Source organism: Arachis ipaensis, chromosome B2 (genome assembly GCF_059453495.1).
Source record: "Arachis ipaensis isolate K30076 ecotype BB chromosome B2, ASM5945349v1, whole genome shotgun sequence".
Taxonomy (NCBI): domain Eukaryota; kingdom Viridiplantae; phylum Streptophyta; class Magnoliopsida; order Fabales; family Fabaceae; genus Arachis; species Arachis ipaensis.
In genome coordinates this window covers 119,284,631-119,305,145 of record NC_142437.1, presented here as the reverse complement: position 1 = coordinate 119,305,145, position 20,515 = coordinate 119,284,631, and the positions used below count along the sequence as shown (strand labels likewise).

The 20,515-nt window shown below is 37.8% G+C and overlaps 3 protein-coding genes across 3 annotated transcripts; 1 reads left to right on the top strand and 2 right to left on the bottom strand.

The window, feature by feature from the left end:
• Positions 1-5,840: 5,840 nt before the first annotated feature.
• Positions 5,841-7,023, bottom strand: LOC148575398 (putative disease resistance RPP13-like protein 1). Its single transcript, XM_088506213.1, is given in 2 exon segments — positions 5,841-6,564; positions 6,908-7,023. Coding segments are annotated over 2 exon segments (840 nt in total).
• Positions 7,024-9,753: 2,730 nt separating this feature from the next.
• Positions 9,754-14,592, top strand: LOC148575397 (uncharacterized). Its single transcript, XM_088506212.1, has 2 exons — positions 9,754-11,976; positions 12,142-14,592. Exons 1-2 carry the CDS (start codon positions 9,754-9,756, stop codon positions 14,590-14,592), a joined length of 4,674 nt encoding a protein of 1,557 aa, XP_088362338.1.
• A 953-nt stretch (positions 14,593-15,545) lies between these two features.
• Positions 15,546-17,279, bottom strand: LOC148575396 (uncharacterized). Its single transcript, XM_088506211.1, has 3 exons — positions 16,535-17,279; positions 16,066-16,460; positions 15,546-15,995 (listed from the first exon to the last, which is right to left on the bottom strand). The coding sequence occupies exons 1-3, from the start codon at positions 17,277-17,279 to the stop codon at positions 15,546-15,548; spliced, it is 1,590 nt and encodes a 529-aa protein (XP_088362337.1).
• Positions 17,280-20,515: the final 3,236 nt, after the last annotated feature.

The window sequence follows — 20,515 nt, the reverse complement described above, 5'->3', positions numbered from 1 at the left end:
ATAGTAGCTCGATATTTGAAGATTGTAACTTTTTGATCAGCCAAATGGTAACCTTTTACACTTTTTAATTAAGCATATAATAAATAGTATGAAAAATATTAATATTTGATTATATTTTAGACAATACAATTTAAATTTTTAACTAACAATAAAAACATAACAAAGATTTTTGAAAAAAAGTTGATAGAATTAAAATATATACTTCTCTTTAGAAAAGATGATAGGATAATTTTATAAAAAATTAAACTTTGAAGGAAAAATTGTGATTGGTGAGAGAATAATTGAAAAAAAAATATACTTTTAATTTTTTTATGTTGAGTAACTTTTTTTAAAAAATACATTAAATAAATTGCTTTCTTTTACTTTTTCTCTCATGAGACAGATAAACTATTAAATTTAAATTTATTGATCTTTATCTAATTAAATATAAACTTGTCAATTGATGAAACAACTAGTTTAAATATCCAAATATTATTTGTATTAATTTTAATTTCGCCATGTTCTTTTCAAATGTAAAAAAAATTGGTGATAAAGACGAACCTTGCGGATTTTTCGGGGAGCTTCTGCTCCTTCCACAGCTGACCAGTGAAGGCAAAGAAAGGATTCATCTGCGTCGTCATGCTCCCGCACTTGATTCAAAACCGAACAGCACCACGTCTGCCACCACCAGCTACTGTGCCGTCATCTGCTGCAGAATCTCTCCCGTCAAAATGACGTCAGAGAGATGAGGAGAGGGAAAGATTAAAGAAGAGAGGGTACTTTTGAGAGTTAATGGGAGTTAGGGAAGAGAATATGATAGTAGAAGAAATTAAACTTCCAGAACATACACAGAAGAAATAGCAGAAGCTAAAAGCCCAGATGAAGAAAAACCAGAAGCCGGTTGAACCAGCAAGCGCAAAAGTCAGAGAAGAATCAATAGTAGAAGCAGAAGTTAGAAGAAGAAACCAGACGAATAGAGGAACACTAGAACAGAAGCAGCCTAAGCAGTAGCAGAATCCAGAACAGTGACAATGAACCTCGAGGAACACTAAAACAGAGACGATGAACAGAGGTGAGGAGGAGATCGGTGAAACGGGGAGGAGGCGAGCGATAGAAAGCGTGGACCGTGACCGAGGAAGAAACGAGAGCGACGAGGAAGAGAAGAGTGCGACCGAGGGTGACCATACAAGTGGTATCAGAGCCGCACGGTGGCCCAACCAACAAGTGGTATCAGAGGCGAATCGATGGTCAAAAACTTCCCATGGTATCTGAACAAGTTGTATTAAACCCCAACAAGTGGTATCAGATACGATTTAGTTGTCAAATCTATGGTGGCCTGATATTTGAAGATTGTAACTTTTTGGTCCATGCATGAGATTGATTATTGGTTAAATTTAAAAAAAATTTAAATTTTATCACGAGATTCCAATAAAATTTATATTTATATATTTGAAACCAGTTTTACATTTGATTTTAATTTGCTTATAAATTTTAATTATAAAACGTTAATTTGTGATAACATATCGTAAGGATAAAATAATTATAAGTATTTTTATAATCTGATAACAAAATTCAACTCAACTATTTCAAACTTTTTGAGATACAAATAATAATTATATTATACTTAATATATTTTTTATATATCCATTGCAAAAAATTTTATTGGGCTTGAAATAAAAAAAGCCCAACCATTTAACCACAACAATTAACATAACATAGTACTTATCTCATTAATCAATTTTACCTGTTAAAGTAATAAAGTCTGCTGTCTCTGCTTCTGGTCAGAGTTGCTATATTTTGGAGAATAACTTTACACACGTCCACCAACCCTATATTCCACATTGCTTCAGCATATAAGAAAATTTTTTCCTTTCATCACCGTAGCACTGCCCATACAATGAATGAAGCTGAATCAATGTCCTTCAGCCGAATTATTGCATTGTATTTGCATCATTATTTTGCTATGACCCACAACTAGCTCATTATAATAATGTATCTAACATCAAAGGCAAAAATAATGATGTTAGTTTCGGGAGAAAAAAGAAATAAAAGATAACAAACAGTGGCTATTTTTTTTATATGAGTTTAATTTGTGAGTTATGCTCATTTATGGAGTATTATAATTGTTGTAAGCAATGGGGGAGACATTTTGAAACTTGTTTACATCATTTGAGTTCTTTTTATTATCTCTTCTTTCTTTCCCTCTACAACCTTGCTGGGATTGCTTAATTGGGTTATCACGAGATGCAGTTATCTCTTGCTGCTAGAAAAGAATAAGGAGAAGATAATTAGTTTACAAAAAAAAATCAAGACACAGGGAGAAAAAATTTGGTGGCATGCAGCGGTGTACAACAGTTTGCTCGTAGCCCTAAGCAACAAAGAGCAAAACTGAAAATAAACAATCAATAAAAAAAAGAAGATTTAGTGCTTATAATTTTCATGGTAAGTAGAATTGAGCACAGTAGAAAATAAGAGTAAGCGTAGAAATCTAAAAGAAGTTGTTACTGTCTCTTCACACAATAGACACCTTCAAACCACCAAGTGATATCAGAGCCAATTCGATGGTCGAGAACTCCATACGGTGTCCCAACAAGTTGGTATCAGAGCCGTTTCGGTGGTCAAAAACTCTCCAGGGTGACCATACGAGTGGTATCAGAGCCGCACGGTGGACCAACAAGTGGTATCAGAGGCGATTCGATGGTCAAAAACTTCTCACGGTACCCGAACAAGTTGTATTAGACCCCAACAAGTGGTATCAGATCCGATTTGATTGTCGAAAGCTCCCTACGGTAGCCCGATATTTGAAGATTGTAACTTTTTGAACAGCCAATAGTAACCTTTTACACTTTTCAATTAAGCATATAATAAATAGTATGAAAAATATTAATATTTGATTATATTTTAGACAATACAATTTAAATTTTTAACTAACAATAAAAACATAACAAAGATTTTTGAAAAAAAGTTGATAGAATTAAAATATATACTTCTCTTTAGAAAAGATGATAGGATAATTTTATAAAAAATTAAACTTTGAAGGAAAAATTATGATTGGTGAGAAAATAATTGAAAAAAATATACTTTTAACTTTTTTATGTTGAGTAACTTTTTTTAAAAAATACATTAAATAAATTGCTTTCTTTTACTTTCTCTCTCATGAGACAGATAAACTATTAAATTTAAATTTATTTATCTTTATCTAATTAAATATAAACTTGTCAATTGATGAAACAATTAGTTTAAATCTCCAAATATTATTTGTATTAATTTTAATTTCGCCATGTTCTTTTCAAATGTAAAAAAAAAAATTGGTGATAAAGACGAACCTTGCGGATTTTTCGGGGAGCTTCTGCTCCTTCCACAGCTGACCAGTGGAGGCAAAGAAAGGATTCATCTGCGTCGTCATGCTCCCGCACCTGATTCGAAACCGAACAGCACCACGTCTGCCACCACCAGCTACTGTGCCGTCATCTGCTGCAGAATCTCTCCCGTCAAAATGACATCAGAGAGATGAGGAGAGGGGAGGATTAAAGAAGAGAGGGTACTTTTGAGAGTTAATGGGAGTTAGGGGAGAGAATATGATAGTAGAAGAAATTAAACTTCCAGAACATACACAGAAGAAATAGCAGAAGCTAAAAGCCCAGATGAAGAAGAACCAGAAGCCGGTTGAACCAGCAAACGCAGAAGCCAGAGAAGAATCAATAGTAGAAGCAGAAGCTAGAAGAAGAAACAAGACAAACAGAGGAACACTAGAACAGAAGCAGTCTAAGCAGTAGCAGAATCCAGAACGGTGACAATGAACCTCGAGGAACACTGGAACAGAGACGATGAACAGAGGTGAGGAGAAGATCGGTGAAACGGGGAGGAGGCGAGCGATAGAAAGCGTGGACCGTGACCGAGGAAGAAACGAGAGCGACGAGGAAGAGAAGAGTGCGACCGAGGGTGACCATACAAGTGGTATTAGAGCCGCACGGTGGCCCAACCAACAAGTGGTATCAGAGGCGAATCGATGGTCAAAAACTTCCCATGGTATCCGAACAAGTTGTATTAAACCCCAACAAGTGGTATCAGATACGATTTAGTTGTCAAGTCTATGGTGACCCGATATTTGAAGATTGTAACTTTTTGGTCCATGCATGAGATTGATTATTGGTTAAATTTAAAAAAAATTTAAATTTTATCACGAGATTCCAATAAAATTTATATTCATATATTTGAAACCAGTTTTACATTTGATTTTAATTTGCTTATAAATTTTAATTATAAAACGTTAATTTGTGATAACATATCATAAGGATAAAATAATTAGTATTTTTATAATATGATAACAAAATTCAACTCAACTATTTCAAACTTTTTGAGATACAAATAATAATTATATTATACTTAATATATTTTTTATATATCCATTGCAAAAAATCTTATTGGGCTTGAAATAAAAAAAGCCCAACCATTTAACCACAACAATTAACATAACATAGTACTTATCTCATTAATCAGTTTTACCTGTTAAAGTAATAAAGTCTGCTGTCTCTGCTTCTGGTCAGAGTTGCTATTTTTTAGAGAATAACTTTACACACGTCCACCAACCCTATACTCCACATTGCTTCAGCATATAAGAAAAATTTTTCCTTTCATCACCGTAGCACTGCCCATACAATGAATGAAGCTGAATCAATGTCCTTCAGCCGAATTATTGCATTGCATTTGCATCATTATTTTGCTATGACCCACAACTAGCTCATTATAATAATGTATCTAACATCAAAGGCAAAAATAATGATGTCAATTTCGGGAGAAAAAAGAAATAAAAGATAACAAACAGTGGCTAATTTTTTTTTATATGAGTTTAATTTGTGAGTTATACTCATTTATGGAGTATTATAATTGTTGTAAGCAACGGGGGAGACATTTTGAAACTTGTTTACATCATCTGAGTTCTTTTTATTATCTCTTCTTTCTTTCCCTCTACAACTTTGCTGGGATTGCTTAATTGGGTTATCACGAGATACAGTTATCTCTCGCTGCAAGAAAAGAATAAGGAGAAGATAATTAGTTTACAAAAAAAATCAAGACACAGGGAGAAAAAATTTGGTGGCTTGCGGTGGTGTACAGCAGTTTGCTCGTAGCCCTAAGCAACAAAGAGCAAAACTGAAAATAAACAATCAATAAAAAAAAAGAAGATTTAGTGCTTATAATTTTCATGGTAAGTAGAATTGAGCACAATAGAAAACAAGAGTGAGCGTAGAAATCTAAAAGAAGTTGTTACTGTCTCTTCACACAATAGACACCTTCAAACCACCAAGTGATATCAGAGCCAATTCGATGGTCGAGAACTCCATACGGTGTCCCAACAAGTTGGTATCAGAGCCGTTTCGGTGGTCAAAAGCTCTCCAGGGTGACCATACGAGTGGTATCAGAACCGCACGGTGGCCCAACAAGTGGTATCAGAGGCGATTCGATGGTCAAAAACTTCTCACGGTACCCGAACAAGTTGTATTAGACCCCAACAAGTGGTATCAGATCTGATTTGATTGTCGAAAGCTCCCTACGGTAGCTCGATATTTGAAGATTGTAACTTTTTGAACAGCCAATGGTAACCTTTTACACTTTTCAACAATTTTTCTACCAACAATTTCTAAGGCTGAACGGTCTCTAGATTCAGTAGAAAAAAATGCATGTTTTGCAAACACTATCCAACAATCTTCCTCATGAAAAAAACTCAAATTGAGAGGTTGATTATGATTAGTTTTCACCATAGAAGCAACCGGATCAAGACGGGTTGTTACAAGGATATGACCTCACTCACTTTCACATTCAAAAGGAGTTAAGAAATTTCTCCAACCCTCATGATTACTGCTCTATACATCATCTATAACAACCAAGAATTTCTTCCCTGCTAGCTCTTCCTTCAAATGATTTTGAACTGTATCTAAATCGCTTGAGTGACAAGAACTACCAGTTTTCTCTATCACAGTCTTTGTCATCTTAAGAACATCAAATTCCTCCTCACCAACACAAACCCATGCTTTAACATGAAATTTTTGCTTCACTTTGACATCATTATAAACTAATTTTGCCATAGTAGTTTTGTCTATCCCACCCATGCCTACTATGAGAATCACGGACAAATCATCATTGTTAGTATCATCTAACAACAATTTCATTATAGCATCCCTCTCTTTGTCCCTCCCAACAAACATATCAGGTTTTTTAACTAGTGAGGTTGATGGAATCCTCCCAGACATATTCTTGGCTGCAATATTTTTCAGACCAAGGATATCTTTGTGTTTTGCAATAACCTCTAGTCTAGCAATGACTTCTTCAATCCTAGTAACAACCATATCTCTATCTTGTGAATTGAAGATGCGAGACAGGAAGTTACCTGGATCCTCTTGAATGGCAACTTTAGTGATAATTTCATCCAACAAGTCATCACAGACAGCATCTTGAAAATTTTGAAGTCACCTCTTGACAGCATGGACAATGATCTATTTTTTCTCAACATCATTCAGCACAGCTTCAACCACGTTCATAATTGTCTCCAAACTTCCTAGCAGATTCTGGTCAAGCTTCTTTCCTCGACTTAAAAATGAAGATTTGGTAGCCTAACAAGTGGTATCAGAGTCTTTTCGGTGGTCGAGAACTCCATACAGTGTCCCAACAAGTGGTATCAGAGCTGTTTTGGTGGTCAAAAGCTCCCCAGAGTGACCATATAAGTGGTATCAGAGCCGCACGGTGGCCCAACAAGTGGTATCAGAGGCGATTCGATGGTCAAAAACTTTTCACAGTACCCGAACAAGTTGTATTAGATCCCAACAAGTGGTATCAGAACTTGCCTTATTTAGCATTCATTAATTGTCACAACAATTAATAAATGCTAAATAAGGCAAATTATGGATGCTTTTGGCTGATTTTCTTTGGTTACCAACCATTTTCGTTATGCAGCTGATGGTGAGTGGGACCAGGTTGAAAACTTGAGGAAGGTGATGAAGGAAAAAAATGTTCATAAGAGTCCTGGTTATAGTTGGCTTGAAAAGACATGTGAGACTCTTGCCATGTGACATAATATAATAATTTATTGAAATAAAATTGAATTTTATTAAAATAATCTTGATAATTAAATACATTATTTGTAAAGTTTTAGATTCATTATAAAGAGAACTAAACATATTTTATGAGTGTAAATATTTTTTTTAGATGTATTTTGATGGAATGAATAACTTTTATCCCTTCTTACAAAAAAGGATGGTGAGGCCTTGAAATTGAAGTATATAAACTCAAAGGCGTCCTTTTATAGGCCAAACTTTTGCACTATAGCACCAACTTTATAGAGTGCCAAATTTTTTTTCTTTCGGTGCCAACTCTTGCTGGTTTTACAAAGCCATCAAATTTGACCAATGTGACAAATGGGAAGCCACTAACCATCTAATTCAATCATTAATAAAATAGAAAGATTATATAAAGAGTACACAAAGATAATAAAATTGTAAAAGAATAACGAAAGAAAAAAAATGAAGAAATTTTATTGATTGTTGATCGATTAAAAATTGTAAGCTATGAAAGTAAAACTAGCTAAATTTTAAATAAAATTAGACATTAATGCATGTTTTTTTAATTCATTTATTTATTTTTTAGTTTTTTTTTACAATAATTTTTAATTCAATTAATTAAAAACTAATTTGTTTTGTGCCAAAACTTCATTTAAGAGTCAGTTAATAATCAAGGACTTATTGCATATGTAAATAAATTATACAGGAGAAAATTATGGAAATACAAATACTTAACTGTGTAGGAGAAAAGAGAGAGAGAGTCAAATGTAGCAAAAATTTCACAACATATGACAAGTTCAGCGCAATGAGAGAGAGATAGAGAGAGAGTCAAATGTAACAAAAATTCCACAACATATGAGAAACTTAGTGCATTGAGAGAGAGAGTTGTGATTTGATTCCTCGTGAGACAGGAATGGCATGACATATAGGGTTTGGAGCAAGCCACGTGAGGCAATAAAAAAAGAGATACTAAATAGACAGGAAATGACACATATCTGTGCGCATAAATTGAGAGAGATACTTAGATGCTATAATATAATATAAACATGTTTTTAATATTAAAAATTAGACATTAAATTAATTATTTATATCTTGATTATATTTTTAAATTAAATAATTGATTAAATTTATTTACAATGATATAATAAAATAATCTTTTGAAATTCTAAATACATATTTTTATATATCATGATTGATGATTAATAATTAATTTTTTATTGAATGTAATATATAATATAATGTCACTTTGCAAGTTGGCACTTACCTTCTTCCCAGTTTTGTTTACGACTGCTACATCTCACCTTTTATCCTTGTTTAATTTTGCTTCATTCTCGCCGTGACACACTCATTTGAACTCCAACCCCTGCTATTACCTCAATAATAACTAGTATAATTACTTTCATATTCTTAATTACATACATTAAAATGATTGAAGTCTTTTTTATTCGTTTCGAATATATTTTAAAAATAATATTTATTGATATATATTATATATATATATATTTTGTATTTAATTATATCTTCTTTAAATATATTTAGACATTAAACATATTTAAATATTATTACCTTTTAATATATTTAGTTTTATTTTTATTATATATTTTTTAAATAAATTTAAAAATATTATATATTATTAATTGTTAAAAAATATTTTAAATATTATATATATAGATATATTGTGTCTCTGTATTTTATAAAAATTTTAAATTCGTATGTCTATGTGTCTTCTGTTGTATCGTGTTTATGTCAGTACATCATATATCAGGACACTTTATTGAATTATTGTGTTGAAGTGGAATGATTGGAGTGGAATATTGTGTTGTTTGTTTTTTCGTGTAATAAATCATTAGGTGTCTTTTTTAAAATAAAAGTTATGGTAAAATTTTTCATATGCCAATAAAAATTAAAAAAAATTAATAAAACTTATTAAATCAGTTATTTTTTTTTGAATTCATAAATAATATGTACTTTAAAAGTTTATGATATGAAGAGTTTAAATAATATTTGAATTTTTCATATTACGAATATTTAAAATATATGTAGAAAATTAAAAATACAATCTTTTATAAATTTAAAATAAAATCTGATACGTTACCTGCATCCTCGGTCGCCCGAAATACTCGGCACACAAATATTCGAAGCTGACGTCACGATAAACAAGCTCGGAACAATAGCAGATAAGCTCGGCCTCACCCATTCAAATAAAAAGACACGTGCATCATAAAGCTCGGTCCCGTATCAGCCGTCCGAAAATCTCGGCACGTGATCAGGACCGAAACAGCATCACTCAACTGAAAATAGGAAACGTGCTCAACTAGTTTATAGCACCAAAACAGAATATCTCAACTAACCTATAAACTAGGACTTATCCACTAACGGGCAGAAGACAACTTCTATAAAACCTAGCTAATATGCTTGGCTAGGTCTCAGGTTCTATCACTCTCATTCTCTCACTCTTTTCTCTTAACTCACTCACTGTGAATCAATACTGACTTGAGCGTCGGAGTATCTTGTGCAGGTATTCCTGCCGTGGTGTTTGACTTCCGGCCGACGTCAAGCTCTTCCTCCTCGGTGTCAATCCACTCGGAAGCGCTTAAGCTCGGCCTCCCCAGTGTTCGGACGAACCACTTGGCGCCCACCGTGGGGCCCGGAGTACATCTAACCCCATCTTTTCCTTCGTTTAGTCTTCTACTTTGTTTTGCAGGATTCCCGATCCTCGGACATGGCTGACAAGGAAAATCCACAACTCTCACAGGACGACCTCCTGGCTCAAATCGCTGAGCTTCAGGCGGAGGTACGAAGGATAGCCGAGCTCTCAACGCAAAACAATGGAGAGAACTCCAAAGGCTCGGCTCAAAGTGCGACGGACCCTTTAAACATCGTCCCGCCAAAGGAAAAGCTCACCCTCGACAACCCTTTCTCCGAGGAGATCACGAATTACCAGATGCCAAAAAACTTTACGCTGCCCACCGCGCTGGAGCCGTACAAGGGGTTCGGCGACCCCCGAGCCCATGTGAAGAAGTTCCAATCGATGATGTTCTTCAACGGCCCGAACAATGAGCCCGTCCTCTGTCGAGCATTTCCCACTTACCTAGATGGTGCTGCGTTACTCTGGTTTTCTAAACTTTCTGCAGGTTCGATCTCCTCCTTTGAAGACCTCGCCAGATCATTCATTGATTACTTTGCTGCATCAAGAATCTATGTACATGGCTCGGACTTTCTCGGCACCATCAAACAAGGTCAGCACGAGAGTCTGAAAGACTACATGACCAAATTCGCTGACGCCACTATGGAGATCCAAGACTTGGACCCAGCCGTTCACCTGCACGCTCTTAAGGCCGGCCTCAGGCCTGGCAAATTTCGGGAGACCATTGCCATAACAAAACCAAAGACGCTAGAGGAATTCCGAGAAAGGGCGGCTGGGCAAATGGAGATTGAAGAACTCCGAGAAGCCCAAAAATCAGACAAACAGCCACATCGGAGAGATGAGGAAAGGACTTCCAGATCGCCAGGCAACAGGGACACCAAGAAACCTCCCAAGCCCGCGTCAAAGTACAACACATACACCAGATTCAACACCAGAAGAGAGCACATTATCAGAGAAATCCTCAACGCCAAAATCATAAAGCCACCAGCCCGAGCAGGAAACTACCATGATCAACGGTTCGTGGACAAGACAAAGCATTGTGCCTTCCACCGGAAGTTCGGTCATACTACGGATGACTGCATCGTGGCAAAGGACCTCCTGGAAAGGCTAGCACGCCAAGGGCTCCTGGACAAATACATTGAGACCCGGAAGGGCAGAAACTCAGACAGAGTAGAATATGAGCGAGCAGTCACCGACGACAAAAAAGAGAAGGCGGCTCCTGATCCACCAAGAGGAGTCATCAACCACATATCGGGAGGATTCGCAGGCGGAGGAGGAACAAGCTCGGCCAGGAAGCGAAGCTATAGAGCAATGCTGGCAATCGAAGGAACCATACAACCAAGGAAGGACAAAGAGCCAGACGTCACAATATCCTTCAACCAAACAGACTTCAAATCGGCAAGCCCTAACCTCGACGACCCCATGGTAATTTCCATCCAGGTCGGAGAGCTGGTGGTAAGAAAAACATTATTAGATCCAGGTAGTAGTGCTGACGTTTTATTTTACTCTACTTTTACCAAAATGAAATTATCAGAGAAATTGATACAACCCTCCTCTGGAGAGCTAATTGGGTTCTCCGGAGAGAGAGTCCCGATCATGGGGCACATATGGCTAAAGACCACAATGGGAGAGATCCCTATGTCAAAATCAATTGATATTCAATATTTAATAGTAAACTGTTACAGCCCTTATAATATTATACTTGGGAGACCCGCACTGAACATATTCAGGGCAGTGGTGTCCACATTACACCTGTGTGTCAAGTTCCCAGTGCAGGAAAACAAGATCGCTACGGTGTACGCCGACCATCAGGAAGCTCGGCAGTGTTACAACGCTGGTCTAAAACCAGTCCAAACAGAACAGGAAGCTCGGCCCCAGGTTCAAGCAATCCACACGACGGCCAACTCAGCAACACTAGCCGATCTAGACCCAAGGGAAGACCTCGGCGAAAGACCTCGGCCAATGGACAATCTTCAACAAATAACACTAACAACAGACGACAAACAATGTACATATGTGGGAGAGGCATTAGAAGGAGCAGACCGAGCAAGACTCATTCACATACTGCGTCAAAACGCCGACCTTTTTGCATGGACACCAGACGACATGCCCGGAATCAACCCCGAAGTCATCTGCCACAAGCTAGCAATCGACAAAACAATCCGACCAGTTGCACAAAAGAAAAGGAACCTCGGAGAAGAGAAAAAACAAGCAGCACTCGAAGAAACCCAGAAGCTCCTCAATGCAGGTTTCATCAGAGAGATTCGCTTCACCACATGGTTGTCCAACGTGGTAATGGTAAGGAAGAGCTCAGGTAAATGGCGCATGTGCGTCGACTTCACAAATTTAAATAAAGCTTGCCCCAAAGATGCATATCCACTGCCTTGCATTGATAAATTAGTTGATAACGCCTCTGGTTATAAAGCTTTGAGTTTTATGGATGCATACTCTGGCTATAACCAGATTCTAATGCACCCAGAAGACCAAAGCAAAACAGCTTTTATAACAGAACATGGGAATTTTTGTTACAAGGTAATGCCCTTTGGCCTAAAGAATGCAGGTGCGACATATCAAAGGCTAATGGACAAAGTGTTCCAACAACAGATAGGCCGCAATATGGAGGTATACGTAGATGACATGGTAGCAAAAACACCTATGCAGGGGTCACACTGTGACGACCTAGTAGAAATCTTCAGACAACTCCGAGCATATAACATGAGACTCAATCCAGACAAATGTGCGTTCGGAGTACAAGGGGGGAAGTTCCTGGGATTCATGTTAACATCTCGAGGCATCGAGGCCAACCCAGAAAAGTGCAGGGCCGTGCTGAACATGACAAGCCCAAAAACGGTAAAGGAAGTCCAGCAACTTGCAGGACGAATAGCTGCCCTGTCACGTTTCCTACCTGCAGTGGCAAACCGATCTTATCACTTTTTCCAGACATTCTCTAAAGGCAGGAAGTTCAACTGGACAGACGAATGCAAAAATGCTTTTACCGAACTTAAACAACACTTAACATCACCACCAATCCTCCAAAGACCAGAGACAGGTAACCCACTGTATTTATACCTATCAGTATCTAACCATGCTATAAGCTCGGTTTTAGTAACAGAAACAGGAAGAAAGCAAAGCCCAGTATACTTCATCAGTAGGGTGCTACAACCAACAGAAACAAGGTACCCGAAGATAGAACAACTGGCGCTAGCACTAATCACCACAGCAAGAAGACTGCGGCACTATTTTCAGAGCCACACAATCATAGTTCGAACGAACCAACCACTAAGGCAGATATTAACCAGACCCGAGCTCGCCGGCAGATTGATAAAATGGTCGGTCGAGCTCTTCGAGTTCGACATCCAGTACGAATCAAGGAAAACACTGAAGTCACAGATGCTGGCCGACTTTATATCGGAGATGACTAATGACACACATAATACAGAGGTCAGGTGGAGCATACATGTGGACAGAGCATCAAACAAAGAAGGCAGTGGGGCAGGGATACTACTAAAAGAAGGAGACAAAGTGGTGGCCGAACAGTCACTACAGCCCCGCTTCAACGCAAGCAACAATCAGGCAGAATATGAGGCCCTACTTGCTGGGCTAAAACTCGCCCTACAACTACAAATACCCCGAATAACAGCCTACTGCGACTCTTCCTTGGTGGTACATCAAATAAAGGGCGAATTTCAGGTAAAAGATCCTTTGTTAGAGAAATATTGGCTCATAACAAAGGATCTAATTTCACAATTTAAAGAATTTGATATTATCCATGTAAACCGAGAACAAAACACCAGGGCCGATGTGTTATCTAAGTTAGCCACCACACGGCAAGCCGAAAACACATCGGCACTGTCCCAGCTAACACTTGACAAACCAAGTTTTGAGCAAGAAACAATTTTAAGTATTACACAGGTCCCAGATTGGCGAACACCTTTTTTCGATTACATCAATACAGGCACCATTCCAAAAGGTGAGCCGAACTTGCCACTCTTCAGAAGAAGAGCAAGCTTCTACACAGTGCTCGGAAACACCTTATACAGGCGAGGACATTCACAACCATTACTCAAGTGCATCAGCAAAGAGGAAGCCGAGGAGGTCATGGCCGAAACGCATGAAGGAGTCTGTGGCAACCATATCGGCGGCCGAGCATTAGCAGCAAAGATCTTGCGAACAGGATACTATTGGCCGACGATAAAACAGGATTGCATCACAAAAGTCAAAGCATGTGACAATTGTCAAAAGCATGCCACCCTCTCAGAGACCCCAGCCGAGGAGCTCCATACCATAGAGGTAAGCTGGCCTTTCGATAGGTGGGGATTGGATATCCTCGGACCCTTTCCGAAAGCGCCAGGCCAGGTAAAGTTCCTCTTAGTGTCAATCGATTATTTCTCCAAGTGGATAGAAGCACAACCACTAGCACACATAACAGCAGAAAAAGTGCGATCCTTTATATGGAAAAATATCATATGCAGATACGGTATCCCACGAGAGATAATCTCGGACAACGGGAGACAATTTACAGATCATAAGCTCGCCACTTTTCTGACAAATTTTAACATCAAACATCACTTCAGCTCAGTAGAGCACCTGCAAACTAACGGACAAGTTGAATCAGCTAACAGAATTATCTTGCAGGGATTAAAGAAAAAACTCGGCGAAGCTAAAGGGGAGTGGGCCGACCTCATTCCAGAAATTCTATGGAGTTACAACACCAGCATCCAATCTGCCACAGGGGAAACTCCCTTCAAATTGGTATATGGCGCAGAAGCGCTCATTCCAGTAGAGGTCAGCGTCCCAACGTTAAGGACCGAGCTCTATAACCAACCAAACAATCAACAAGCTCGGTCAGCTGAACTGGACCTCGTAGAAGAAGACAGAGACATCTCTGCCATAAAGCAGCGAGCCAGAAAATGATACCTAGAGCAAAGACACCACAAAAGAGTAGTCCACAGGTCTTTCAACAATGGAGACCTTGTACTCAGACGAACAGAGGATGCACGGAAACCACCAGCACATGGCAAATTAGCGGCAAATTGGGAAGGTCCTTTCCGAGTTCTCCAAAACCTCGGAAAGGGAGTTTACAAATTAGAAACCCTTAGAGGAGAGCAACTCCCGGGAACATGGAACATCTCCTCTCTAAGGGAATATCAATCGTGACACAGCCTGTGTAATAAGCGAATGATGGTACTCTTTTTCCCTCCGACGGTTTTTTCCCAAAACACAAGGGTTTTACTCGGAAAGGGTTTTAACGAGGCCGGACGCAACAAATCATTGTATCCATACGACTTAATGTTCTCATTTTGACAGTTAGCATACATTTCAGTTAGAAAACACTCCAAACTATCAGAGCATAAGCCTCGGAACCCTAAACATCATGAGCCGAGCATATTCCTCGAAAAATTACCAGCATAAGAATAAGTCAAAGTTTATCTAATTAAACTGATCTGAGCTTCATACTCGGAATACAACATGCGCATGCCGAGCATACTGCTCGGAGGAAGTACAGACAAACAATATCACCAAGTCATTTAAACAAAACCTAACGCGCTTCCATTATACAAGTTCTACATTAGAACATCTACTCTCATTTCCAACAAGTTCACTTAAATAGAGAATAGCTTTGGCCATCTTCGATACATACGATTACTTCCAACACACAATCATGAGTTTATCCAAAAAATCAAATTTTATAAGATAAGTCATCACCAAGCCGAGCTATAGGCTCGGAAAACAAAAAGTACCACAACCAAGTTATACACTTGGTACCCAAAACATTACCGCCAAATATTCAAAAACAAAGTTCAAGACAGACAGCCACAAAGTTCAAAAGAGGCTACAAATGTACAAAATAATCAAATACTAAAGGCCTAGTCTGCCTTATCGCCAATGCTAGACTCCCCGCTATCATTTGAAGCAGCAGCACCATCATCCACAAGCTGCCCGTTCACAACCACTTTAGTTGCATCAAGCATGTCCGCATCTGATCCAGGAAATAACACCCGCACTTGAGAAACAGCGCACTCAAAGCCTTGTGCATACGACTCATAAACCTCAGTCTGCAACTCCTTCACCCTTGACCCCAAGCGATCATTGTCGGCCTGAACAGTCTTCATCTCCTCAGCACAAGAGAGGTGAAGACGTTTTTCCTCAGCAAGCTCGGACTCCTTCAACTTTAATGAGGAGGACAATTCCGTAATAGCTTTCTCCTTCTTCTCCAAAGCTGAAGAAAGCTCAGCAACATCCAGAGCAGACTTGTGTTCTCTCTCCAAAACCAGCTCTTGAGCACGACCAACAGCTACCATACGTGCACCAATCACCTAGAAACAAAAACAAAGAACATCAAACACAATATAACAAACGCACACCAAGACAAAATACAACCTTCACCTGCATAAAACGGCTCACTCCTACATGGCCGACATCCTCGATCATCTTCATATCATCCGGGAAGCAACAAAGCTCATCAGCCATGACAGAAAAAGGATACAATTTTCCCCATAATGAACGACAATGAACATTTTCCGAATAGCCATGCAGTCTTTTTTGAGACTCATAAGCAGACTCCACTCGCTGAAGCTCCACAGAAGACTCCCCTTCCTTCAGGAAAGCCTCAGCAATTTTTTCTTTTGCAAAACCCCTCTTTCGCTTAGACTTAAGAGCAGCCTCGGACTGAATCACAGGGCCTTTATCAGCATTAGTAGCCGAGCTCTCCTTCTCAGCCTTCTTCCGCTGATTGAAGAATGATTTCAAGCCAGCAGTAGTAATCGTAGGCACCTTCTCACCTGCACCAAAAAGCCAACAAGGTAAGAGCAGACAAGGACAAAACAACAAACTAAGCTAAAAACAACTAATTTACCTAGATATCTCAGAACCGCCTCTCTATCAGAATCCCATTTTAACAATTCAGACACAGATAGCAACCCCTTTGGGCCCAACTTCTCAAACAGAAACTCCATCACAAGTTGATCATCAACCGACCTATCATCCACGTCTAAAGCTTGCACAGGCTCGGAACACCAAGACAAAGGGAACTTCTCAACAAGAAACTCAGTTAAATAAAAAGGAAACTCCTCGGGTACACTCCTCACTTTAACATACATGGTTTTAAAGTCCTTAAAAGAAGACTTGTAGAGGCCAAAAATAGCGCGACGAGGGTAACTACTTAGATTAACCCAGAGACCTCGGTTAACCCCTTTAGCTTGAAACAAGGAGAAAAACAACCGAAGAGAGGGCGGATGCTCAAGGAATTCCATCAACACCTCAAAAGCCCTAACGAACCCCCAGGAGTTTGGGTGAAGTTGACTCGGAGCACAATTCAACCAATAAAGCACACCACATTCAAAATCAGTAAAAGGGACCCTAACTCCCAATTCAGTAAAAAGGCAGCTGTACATATAAAAGTAAGCCCAATCATCACGAGAATGAAAAACCCGGTCATCAACACCACAGGGAAGTATCTCTATCCTTATATCACTACCACTCCTGACCCAAACATTCGAACCCAGCATATCAACAGACTCTTCATCACTGAACTGAGACACATACTCCTTAACCCTAGAATCAACCCAACTATATAAACCCCCCTCACCCTCATTAGACATTTTAACTTCCATATGAACAGGGAGCAGAAAGTCAAAAGTAAGAGAAGAAGAGAGAAGCAGCAAAAAGATGAATCAACACTCACCTTTCTTACTCATTTTCTCCGAAAACGCAGAAGCACCCAGCACAAAAAGGAAAAATATTAGGGAAGGGGAGCACGTTTATTACATAGTGGAAAGGAAGTTACATATGAAACGTTTCCCTCTGATCTACACCCTTAGAAAGCCCACGATCAACGCTCAGCAGATCAAACGGTCAGGGGCTCCTCGAAACTTACAATGCAATCAAATCAATCATTCATTACCACACGAAGAACAACGCAGGCAATAAATGCCACAAACCATTTCAAAACACCAATGCGCCAAAACTAAGACAAGCTCGGGGGCTGTAAGGAGCACGCATAATAAACCAAGCGACCGAGGATTTTGCCATCCGAAGTATACAAAGCTCGCCTTAGTCTTGTCCAAACCAAGGCAAGCTTGGGGGCTATGATACGTTACCTGCATCCTCGGTCGCCCGAAATACTCGGCACACAAATATCCGAAGCTGACGTCACGATAAACAAGCTCGGAACAATAGCAGATAAGCTCGGCCTCACCCATTCAAATAAAAAGACACGTGCATCATAAAGCTCGGTCCCGTATCAGCCGTCCGAAAATCTCGGCACGTGATCAGGACCGAAACAGCATCACTCAACTGAAAATAGGAAACATGCTCAACTAGTTTATAGCACCAAAACAGAATATCTCAACTAACCTATAAACTAGGACTTATCCACTAACGGGCAGAAGACAACTTCTATAAAACCTAGCTAATATGCTTGGCTAGGTCTCAGGTTCTATCACTCTCATTCTCTCACTCTTTTCTCTTAACTCACTCACTGTGAATCAATACTGACTTGAGCGTCGGAGTATCTTGTGCAGGTATTCCCGCCGCGGTGTTTGACTTCCGGCCGACGTCAAGCTCTTCCTCCTCGGTGTCAATCCACTCGGAAGCGCTTAAGCTCGGCCTCCCCAGTGTTCGGACGAACCAAAATCTAAAATTAAAATTTTAATCTTGATCATTTTGATTTTTGATATTTTATTTGAGTATAAAAATTATCGACATTTATATTCCATAAACTATTAAATTTTGTTAAGGTTTTCAAGTTCGTGCAGCATGGGTGATTTATCCATGGCTACAGAACAAAATATGTATGCACTAACATTTGTAAGGTAAAATCTTAAAATGGTACAGGAAAGTGTATATCATTGACAAAAATATTCCATGAAATACGAATGATAAATAAACTGTTAATTTGAAAATTAACAAAAAATAATTAATAAATATTATAATTTTTATAATTGATAAAAAAATTTGTATTTAATAATAAATTATCTATTTGATCCAAATTTTTATAACAATAAATAATAAATATTTAGGTCCAAAAAAAAAATAGAACAATTTGATGTTTAGATTTTTTATTTTTTAGAAAAACTTGGTCATTCATTATAAAATATATTTTTTTAAATCAAGTGTCATAAAATTATTTAATTTTAAAGGTAAAAAATTTTTATTTTTCTAATAATATTTAAAAAAATTATATTAAAATTTGATTTCTAAAGTCTGAATTTTTTAAAAATAAATAAATTAAATATTTTATTTATCAATATATGTAATTTTGAAGAGTATTTATCTAAGATAACATTTTAAAAATTATAACAGTATAACTATATATATTGATTTTATTTACATTGTAAACAAGATTTTATACGATTTAAAAATACAAATACTACATAAATTATATATATTAATAAATAAAATATTTAATTTATTTATTTATAAAAACCATAAAATTTTTATTTAGAATATATTTAATATCTAATTCTTTTAGTCACATTTTTAATCTTTTATAATTTATTTATCATTCACATTTTTTTAAATTATTTTTGTCAATTATGTAAATTAAGTACATTTTCGGATACTATTTTATAGTTTACCAAAAAACATAAAGTCTTTTTGCTTTTGGTTGCAGATTATTAGCTTCTAATTTTGACTCCTTTCATTTGGATATAACAACTTTTTGCCAATTCTTTTTTCATTTTGCAATTTCAAACAAGATGATAGATGAATGAAACTCTGTAAAAACAAGATCAGATGGTAAAAAGCAGGCAAGTATAAATAAATGTGATCTTTGTAGAAAAAGAGGCGACAATCGTATAGTACAATCTGAGAGGAGGATGGGTCCCATTCAGTAGCATACACATACAGGTAGGTCTACCTCTCTGCACCATAAATCAAAAGAAATATGGGCAGTGCTATCTTGATGAAAGGAAAAATTTTTCTTTCATGGTGAAGTAACGTGGAGTAGAGAATTGGTGGACGTGTGTAGAGTTGTTCCCCAAGAAACAGTAATTCTGAACAAAAGAAGAGACAGCAGGCTGAAACTGATTTATGAGATAAGTATTATTTTATGTTAATTATTGTGATTAAATGTTTGGGTTATTTCTATTTCAAGTCCAATAAAATTTTTTTGAACCTAGGTTATTCATTCAACAAAAATAAATTGGGGTGCTGCCTTATTCCTATTTGGGCTTAGTCCCAGTCTAATAATAATAATAATAATAATAATAATAATAATGAAGGTCATATTACACTTGACCAGCCACTGGAATCGTAGGACACTGGAATCGAAAAACCCTTCCCATGAATTCACCGGTAACTACCGCTGAAGAAGCGGATCAACTGCAACGAAGCAAAAAGAAACTCCGTAATGACAGAGGAGAATTTAAAGGGGAGACATCAAGGATAGCTAGAGAAGAGGAGTGGATGTGCGAGAAAACGTCTTTTGTGGGAACTAATGGCAAAAGAAGAACGTATGCCGATCTTGTTATGAATGGAAGTGCAGAACCAAGATCGGATGACGAAGAGTCTGACTCTGATAGGAGTTCATCAGATGATTCTGAAGAGGAAACGGAAGAGCAAATACCGATGGAAGAGCTTTTCAATATGAGCCAGATGCAAAGAGACGCTCTAAAGAAGGAGAGAAAGGAGGCCAACCGTCAACCATCAATTTCTGTTGAAAGACTCCCTAACGGCACCATCAGTATTACAGTTAATAAAACAGAGAAGAAAAGGTTAGAGAAGCCTTGGAAACACACGTTGATAGTGAAACTCCTGGGGAGGCAGATTACGTATGGAGTGCTGAAAAGAAGGTTAGACACCATGTGGGCCAAGTCAGGAGGCATGGACCTCATCG